The following is a 9,369-nucleotide window of genomic DNA, read 5'->3' as shown; positions in this document are numbered from 1 at the left end:
ATATCATGGATTAATGTGCTATATTCCTCTCCCCTTGCAGCAGTTTGAACTAACAATAATCTATCTAATTATTTTCAACTTCAATGTGGTACAAGGCAGGGGTGCCCTTTGTCAACCCTCCTTTTTGCTTTGGCTATTGAACCTTTGGCAATTGCCTTGAGACAGTGCACTGACATCAAAGGGATTTTTCGTGGAACAATGGAGCATAAAGTCTCGCTTTATGCGGATGATATGCTTTTGTTTGTCTCAGACCCACCACATAGTCTTCCAAAAGTTCTAGATCTGCTAAAAGAGTTTGGAGTGATCTCTGGATACAAAGTAAACTTTCAGAAATCTGAGGCTATGTTCATAGGCGTAACGGTGGGGGAGTTGTCATGTACTTTGGATCCTTTTAAACTCTGTCATAACAAATTCAAATACTTGGGCATATGGATCACGCGGAATCATAAAGAGTTATATAAAGCCAATCATCAGGTGCTGCTGTCAAAACTAAAACAAGAGTTTGAAAAATGGGAGTTGCTGCCTCTTTCACTTGGTGGCAGAATCAATACTATTAAAATGAACATTTTCCCCAAATTTTTGTATTTGTTCCAATGTCTCCCAATCTTCTTGACCAAATCTTTCTTTAAAAATTTAAACAGTCAAATTTCCTCTTTCATTTGGAATAAAAAACCACCGAGATTAAAACAAAGTATATTACAGAGGCCCCGGAGTGCAGGAGGCTTGGCACTCCCAAACTTTTTATTTTATTATTGGGCATCCAATGTGAAAGCAATGTTGTACTGGACAGAAACTGCTAATTTACCATCATGGGCAGCCCTCGAGAAGTTATCAGTAGTAGAACACGTTGCACCTGTATCTTTGCTGTGTACCAGGTTACCTATGCCAAAACCTATTTCAAATTTTACTTGTAATCTGCTTGTTATTCATTCAATTAAGATATGGAACCAGTTCAGGAGGCATTTTAAACTTGTCAATTTATCCCTTATTGCATCACCACGAAGAAACTGTATGTTTCCCCCATCATTAATTGATGAGGCCTTCAGCATCTGGACGAGCCTTGGAATAACATCACTGCATAAACTTTTCAAAGACAATGTTTTCATCTCTTTCGAACAACTGAAGACTGAATATTGTATCCCTGGTTCTCACTTCTTCAGATATCTAAAAATTAGAAACTTCATCACCTGTAACATGGATTCTTTCCCTTCTTCTCCACCTTCAAGTCTTCTGGACGATATTCTTAAACTCAAACCAGATACCAAGCGTCTCATAAGTACCATTTATGGGTTGTTTAATAAGTATAAGATGGGTACTTTACAGACACTTAAATGTAAGTGGGAGGAGGACTTAAACACACGGATCTCAGATGAGACGTGGAAAAATATTATCGATCGAATTTTTTCTTCATCTATCTGTCTCAGACATATGGTTGTACAATTTAAAGTGGTACATCGTCTCCATTGGTCAAAAACTAGATTGAGTAAGATTAGGTTTGATTTAGATCCTACGTGTGATCGCTGTAAGCAAGAGCCAGCCTCCTTATTGCATATGTTTTGGACTTGCTCAAAATTACATAATTTTTGGAAATATGTTTTTGATACTTTGTCTAGAACATGTGGTATTGATCTGATCCCCTGCCCATTTATTGCTATATTTGGAGTTACCCTTGATGTAAGACTAACCAAAATGCAAGTCAAATTGATTGCTTTTTGTGCATTATTGGCTCGAAGAAGAATCTTATTGAATTGGAAAGATCTTCATCCACCTAAATGTGGGCACTGGGTGAAGGATATTATGCATTACATTCAACTAGAGAAGATTAGATATACAGTAAGGAGCTCTGTCCAAACATTCTATGACATTTGGAAACCTTTTCTTACTCACTTTAAAAACATCAATGCAAAAGATTTTGTTGAATAATGATGTGAATTTATGTCTTATGTCTGCTCTATTATTTCTGTATTTTTGTGTTATTGTTGTTTATTATTACAAACACAATACTTGTTATATATATGTATATATATTTTTTTCCTTCTTTTTACTTTCTACAGTCTGGCTGGGTATGGTTGAGGGTGGGATTATGTGTTTTGAGGAGAAAAAAAAAACCCAACTTTGACTGAATATCTGTAATATTGTTTTCAAAAACTGTTGAATAAATAGACCTTGATCAGAAAAAAAAAAAAAAAGATCACTTAAAAGTACCACTACATCAATACAACAAAACTTTCAAATGAGACCCAAAGCAGATAATCAACTTACCTCAAACACCTCCAAGGACCAGCAGACACCGGTTATTTTCTTCTGTCTGAGGTCGTCCAGTTACTGTTGTTTGTTCAATAATGCAAAGTCTGAGCAGTGTGGATTAAAGTTCATATTGCATCAGATTTGTATGTATATCCAAGAGATTAGAGAAAGGTCATCAACAGGTGAGAACTTTGAAAGTCCAAACAGGACTCTCCAATCTGTTGTGACTACTGTGCTGAAATGATGCTGTCTGGACTGAGGTCTTTGGGACGACTGCAGTGCGCTCTTGTGTGAAACACGATATCCCAGTTTAAGACAGTTTCACAATGGCAATTATGTTACCACAGAGTTTCCCACATCCTTTTATGGCACAGGAGAATTGCTAAAATTAATACTATGATCTTTAGTCTAAAGATTTTAAGCTCTCATTAAAGGCCGTTTCTTCTTAGATTAAAAACTAAGATCAACGAAACCCCTTCCTGCTGCAGGGTGACTACCATGAACACAGCACGAGGAGACGCTCAGTTTTCATACGTTTAATAATGTGAGGGCTGAAGCATGAAACAATCAAATAATTAGAACACAAAAGCATCATGAAAACACATGAACCAAAGATTTGAAAACAATGTAAAATAATCAATTATTTCTCATCAACAGAACAGTGAGTGGGGTTGGCTTGTATTGCAGGAAATGAAGGAGACTCATCAGCATTTCCAACTGTTCAGTGGATCTTTTTGATTTTCTTGGCACTGGGAAGCTACGGCACACAAAACTTGGTCTGACCTCCAGTGGTGTCATTGCAGTACTGAGGCTGCTTATAACTTTAACTTCTGCACCTTATTTTCAACAGCAGCCTGTTTTTCCGACTCTTTCCACGAAGCTGAGTTTAGTTTTGGATATGAAAAACGCCTTTTTGGCGCACAAGTGTTGGAACGTTCATTTGTAAGTTTGAAAAATAAGTATTTGCCCAAGAAATCCGTTGACCAGAAAAGAGTGCCTCAACTAAATCATTTTTATTAGCCCTTAGGGTGCAGAAAGGAAATGAATGGCGATGTTGATGTGGAGAGAAACTCTCAAAAAACACCCCTCTGCAAAGTAAGCCATTTCGGACGTCGCAATAACCGTAACACATATCAGGATAGAATTCAAGAACAGTGAGTACATACTCCTTGTATTTCTTGAGAAGGACATCAATCTGTTGCTGGTAGAGCCTCGCTGCTTGACTGGCTCTGGATCCAGCTGTCTTCTCCACGTTAGCCTCATAGATCAACATCTGGGTGTGGAAAGCAGCTCCGTTCACCCACTGCTTTAGAGACCGAGTGTTCATGTGTCCGTCCATCAGCATGGAATTCTTTGCAAGTAAAGAAAAATACACAGTTTCACAGTATTAATACATATGTGCAAAGAGTGAAAGGTCATTCTTGTTTGGGATTGTCTTCCAAATACAGACTAAAGAACCTGACTGGTTTGCACCTTGAGCCGTGTGAGCTGGACACTGAGATCCGCCTCTAATTGCCGGGTTGATGCTAACTGAAGCGTTCCGTTCCCCAAGTTGATCTGGAGACGTTTAAGGTACTCCTCCATCAGGTCTCGAACCTTCACAGTTGACAGTAAGAAAGATGAAACTCACAGAATCTAATTCAAAATGTTGGTTAAAAAGTAAAAAAAAATAAATAAAAAAAGACATATTTGTATATACAGCTTTAATGACAAAAACAACTGAGCAAGGAATGTTCAGTTTAAATCATATCACTGAGACATGTCACAATGCTCTCTGCTCCTCCCTGTCCTCTCTGTGTTCTGTGTGTTTCACATCATCGTCATGTCTCTGTTCCCATGGCCGGCTCCTTCCTTTTGTTTTTTTTTTGTTTTTTTCCCATCCCTCACCTAACTTTCCTTCTTCAATCTTCCAATTCTCCTCTTGTCCAATCATCTCGTCTCCTGCCCCCTTCCCAGTGTATTTAAGCCCCTCCCCCTCATGTTCCTGTGCTCCATGGTCAGTCTTCCTTTGTGCCTCTGTCTCCCTGTGACTTTGTTCTGACCTCTCTCCATTTTAAAACTTTGCCTGTGTTTCGATCCACCTGTGGATTTGTCTCACAATAAACTCTGTCAAACTCAGTTCCTTGTGTGAGTCTGTGTTTGGGTTCACCTCGGTTTGTGACAATAAGAAAAACCATAAAGCGTCTGGATGTCAGATCTACAAATCTAGTGGTATTTTATTGCTGAAACAATGTGGACAGACGGTGGCCTGTTTTCACAACGTGTTCAAGTTGAAACGAAAAACTTTCATTGCATTTTGGGAGTCAGTTTACAGAGCCACTGAAATCACAACTTTTTAAAAATGCTCCGACTCAATGAAAAGAGGAAAATGCAACTTTCGAAAAACGCAGGTACTGTGAATGCATACCACACCCAACTAGTGGCATTTTCAAAATGTTGGCGTAACTTTAAAAGTCACTTTAAACTTTCCTGAAACAAAAACGAAACAATATTTTCACTCGGTGCATTGTCATGTAAAAATGGACCATAATTCTATTCCATGAATTTGAGAATTACACTTTTTATTTGTTTGAGTTGTAATTTCATTTTCGTTCTAGGTGATGACTACATCCGAAATGGAGCTGCCTGAAGGTGAAACAGACTTCCTTGTCAATGAACATATGCGCTTAACAGGGACTTACAAACTGATTTTAGCATAGTGGTGTTGTTTTCTGTGGTAAGGATCTGCATTAATGCTCAATCCTGGATCAGAATCGTAAAACCTCAAGCAGTATTTTGTGATTGATTCATTCTGAATTTGAACATTTGCTTGCTCCATCCATGATCAACAGCAATCTCAGCAAGTTTCTGTTGGTTCCTCTTATTTACTTAGTTTGCTATCAATGGGGGGTTGCTTCCATTTTAGGGACTGAACTTTAACTGGGTCTGACATGAGCCTGGGGCAAAAGAGGGAGCCCACCTGAAAAAATAACCACAAATGATTCAATCAGCTGATTTAGTGTTTTTAGGGGAGGTTTTGGCCTTTCCAATATAACTGTTGATTAATAACAATGTGTTGTGTGAAAAACTCAAAATACAGGTTTATTCATGCAAACACTTTGTGAAAGTCAAAGTTCTCACCTCTCTGGCTTTCTCCTGGGCAAACACCCTCTCTATCATCTCAGCTGTTCCCAGGGCCTGTTTATTCATGATCTTTCCAACTGTCTCCAAGATCAGGGAAATGACGAGAGCCCCCAGTCCCACGGCATTCGGCACCTTGTCAAAGCCACTGAATGCTTGACCCAGTTTTTCCACAGCACTTCCAATATCTGTCAATTCCACTTTATACAAGACCTGGTCTCTGTAAGCAATCAGCTCTGCAGTCGAGTTCAGTCCAGAGAATCTCTGCAGGGAACTGAGAGGAGATGTCAGTTTGTTAGATATTTTCATCATAATTACTTTCATATGAACATTAATAATGCAGCTTTGACATGTCTTTGTGCAAAATGCGGTCAAAATGTGTCAAAATAATTAGCTAAATATTTTGTCAACCCTAAAATCGACAGATGTTTTTTTTTTTTTTTTTTTTTTTTTTTATCCCAAATTGCCAACCTGTCAATTGCAAAACCCTCCCACTGGTCTGAAGAAAACAGTGTATCGACAAATCTGGTGTAGTTGACTGGCGGCGGTTGATATGATGATGGTGATGATGATGATTCTTGTCCCATGTTGATCTCTTTTTCTTCTTCTTGTTGTCATAAAGGAAATGAGAACAAAAGAACCGTCTCTTCAAACAGATTCTTATGTGCTGATCATATCAGACCAGCGACACTTGTTGCACTGAAACAACACAAATTCCCTGTTGAATTTAAGAACCAGCAATGTGTCATGTAATCACTCTAAAAAATGCTGTTGTTCCTCTTGTACATTTTTTGAGAAACTATGTGGCAGCATCACGGAAACTGGGTCTAATCAAGAAACAATTTCCACACAAAACTGCAAGAACAAATCTTCAAAATGAAGGAGTTGGTCATTGAAATGTTTCACTGATGCCCTGAAAAAAGTACAACAAAGACTCAGTGACCCCCAGCGGGAAACCATCCACCTGTTCATGAATTTTAGTGAGAAGTGTTTGAATAATTATTAATTAGAAGTATGCCAACTCAAATGAGACTCAAAGCAGATCATCAACTTACCTCAAACACCTCCAACGACCAGCAGCACTGGTTATTTTCTTCTGAGTTGACCCAGTTACTTTTGTTTATTTATTATTGGAAAGTTTGAACAGTGCGGATTAAAGTTCATATTGGACCAATGAAGAGATCTGTTGACATATTTAAGAGATTTGAGGAAAGGCATCAAGAGGTGCTTTGAACTTTGAAAGTTCAAACAGGACTTTCCCAAAAGTGTTGTGACTACTGTGCTGAATGAGTCTATGTTTACCCCAATGAGGGCTTTGCTTGTACAATTTATGTTGTATTAACAAATAATTGTTTCACTTGGTTTGTGAAATTACTTGTACAAAGCCAAGGATAAATGTTTTGAAGATTGTGTTGATTCTTGAGCATCTGTGTGTCCGACTTTCAGGTTTTTAGGCACCTTTTCAAACATGTTTGGCGTGTGCTTATGGTTGGCATTATTTTCACAAATTCTGTTGATTTAAAGTCCGTTATATGAACAGCTGAGGTATTTATATAATTAAAAAAATCAGGTAGTTTTGTTTTTCACTTGAAGGAAAGACAGTGTATGAAAAACTGGAAATTTAATTCTTTCATGATCTAGATCCACTTGGTCCTTCTCATGGTCACGGTGGGGCTGAAGCCAATCCCAGCTGCTGTAGGTGAGGGCGGGGGACACCCTGGACAGGTCGCCAGTCTGCCGCAAGGCTTGTAATCTGACTCCAGCTTCCTGGTCTCTTCCCTTGCTATTTTTATGGATTATGGCAATAAGAAATCCATCCCAACGTGGCGTCAGCTTGTCCAAGACTCCAGGGCAAAACCATCTTGTTACGAATTGACTGGGTCCTTTGTGACTGCTTTAAATAGAGCGAACAGTTCTTAGATTAAAAAAACTAAGATCCATGAAACACCGTCCTGCTGCAGGGCGATGGACATGAACACGGCACGAGGAAATGTTCAGTGTTCATATGTTTAATGGGCTGAAGCATGAATCAAACAATCAGAACACAAAAAAACTTGTGAAAACAGATGAACCAAAGATTTGAAAACAACCTAAAATAATTCTTTCTCATCTACAGAACAGTGAGTGGGGTTGGCTTGTATTGCAGGAAGTTAAGGAGACTCGTCGGCATTTCCAGCTGGTCGATGCAGTGGATCTTGTCGATCTTCTTGAGGTATCTTCGAACGGCGAGTCGGCACTGGGAAGTCAAGGCTTTTGGATTCCCTGCAAAAAAAAAACAATTAAAAAAACAAATAGGTTACTTAAATACAAGAAGAATCTTTTGATGAAATTGACACAAAGCTTCTATACTCTTGTGTTTTGGTTAAAGGTGGAGTAGTTGTCAAGATCGCACAACTTGAATCCAAAAAAAAGGACTCAGAGGGCTGTGTGTTTTCTGTCTCCCTGCTTCGACACACCTGAAGATGCCATCGCCGATAACGAGCAACTTACTGCAATCGGCAGTGTAGAAGCAGGGAGAGATGGAAAACAAGCAGAGCTGGATTCAAAGCGAAAAATTGAGATTGGTGAACAGCATTTTCTTTACCTCTCTCCCGCAGAAGCAGCTCCACGGCCTCGTTCTGCTTGGTGGACTTCTCAATGATCAGCGTAGGGAGGTAGACGTTGGCGCCGAAGTCGATGAGAAGCTGGATGTACTCCACGCCGCAGCCGTGCCTCAGGCACATCTCCAGCACAGTTTTGGGCTGCTTCATGGACCCCAGCAGCTTGGCATCCGTGCAGTTGTAGTCCGGGTCGGCGCCGAACAGGAGCAGCAGCTTGAAGCACTCCATGTGTCCGTAGACGGCGGCCAGGTACAGTGGTCCGCTGGACACCCGGGCGCCGCAGGTCCAGAGCAGGACTTTGGAGCGCGAGTTGGCCTCGGCGCCGTGCTTCAGCAGCTGCTTCAGGATCTCGGCGTCACCCTCCCGGGCGGCGGTGAGAACCGGGGAGCAGTTGTTTGACGGGCTGCCATCAGGATTGGCGCCGGCCCTGAGGAGCGTTAAGACGCAGTCCAGGTATTTCCCACGGACGGCCGCGAACAGGGGGGTCTGGGCTTTGACGTCGATGCAGTCCACGAGGGCGCCATGGGCTAGCAGGACCTGTAGGCAGCTGAGGTGACCTTTGGACACGGCGGCGTGCAGAGGCGTGCCCGCGATGCCCCAGCCACCTCTGCAGTTGATGACCTTCTTGTAGATTTCCTGGCAGAGCATCTCATCCAGGAGTCTGTCATTGTTTTGTAGCACGGCCTGTCTGAGCTGGGAGATTTCACTGCTTCGTTCTTCCTCCTCAGAAGTCCTCAGCTGGAGCATGAAACCTACAAGAAAGTAGGAATTAAACAGATTAGGGGGCTTGGGCGAGTTAAAGCTTGAAGATTAGCACTACTATCAACAATTCGACTTCTTTCAAGACGAGTTAAAGTAAATTAGAGAAATCTTTTACCTCATCACGTAAACATTAAAAATATTTAACATTTATGCCGAGAATAAAGTCCCTAATGCTAAAGAAAACGCCCATATCTCGGCCTTTCCACGCACGCCAAACCTCACTCAGAAAATCGCCTATTTAGTATTCAATTACGTACCCACACACATCTGCAGCAGTTTCACCACAAATATCAGTAAGGGGTTACAAATAAATATATTAGGAGAAATTCGGCATATAAACACGCAAGAAAGTGAGTTAATTAATTCAAGTTTCCTTCCATTCTTCCCGTCACAACAAACACAGCGTCACCTCGCACAGCCGAGAACAAGGAAAACACTCGCTTATACTCCGCTCAAACTCATCCATGCATCCGATTCTAAAGTGGTAATCCACAATTCACGCACCGGTACGAATGTTGCCCTTCTTTTAATCGCGTTGCTTCATGAGGAAGAGGCTATTCCTGTCTGTTTGGGTCGCTTTTTATCATGACCGAGGAGTCGAGTCGCCATCAGCGGCGTCCTTCTTCTACGGCTGTGTTGG

At 40.9% G+C, this 9,369-nt stretch overlaps 1 protein-coding gene across 1 annotated transcript; it reads right to left on the bottom strand.

Annotated features, from left to right (window-relative positions):
* Positions 1 to 7,366: 7,366 nt before the first annotated feature.
* On the bottom strand, positions 7,367 to 9,369 carry LOC115392879 (ankyrin repeat and SOCS box protein 12-like). The gene is made up of 3 exons (XM_030097536.1): positions 9,234 to 9,369; positions 7,952 to 8,719; positions 7,367 to 7,629 (listed from the first exon to the last, which is right to left on the bottom strand). The coding sequence occupies exons 2-3, from the start codon at positions 8,712 to 8,714 to the stop codon at positions 7,478 to 7,480; spliced, it is 915 nt and encodes a 304-aa protein (XP_029953396.1). The 5' UTR covers positions 8,715 to 8,719; positions 9,234 to 9,369; the 3' UTR covers positions 7,367 to 7,477.

Source organism: Salarias fasciatus, chromosome 8, assembly GCF_902148845.1.
Source record: "Salarias fasciatus chromosome 8, fSalaFa1.1, whole genome shotgun sequence".
NCBI lineage: Eukaryota > Metazoa > Chordata > Actinopteri > Blenniiformes > Blenniidae > Salarias > Salarias fasciatus.
Note: the sequence above shows the minus strand (reverse complement) of the source record. Positions and strands in the feature narration are given on the sequence as shown.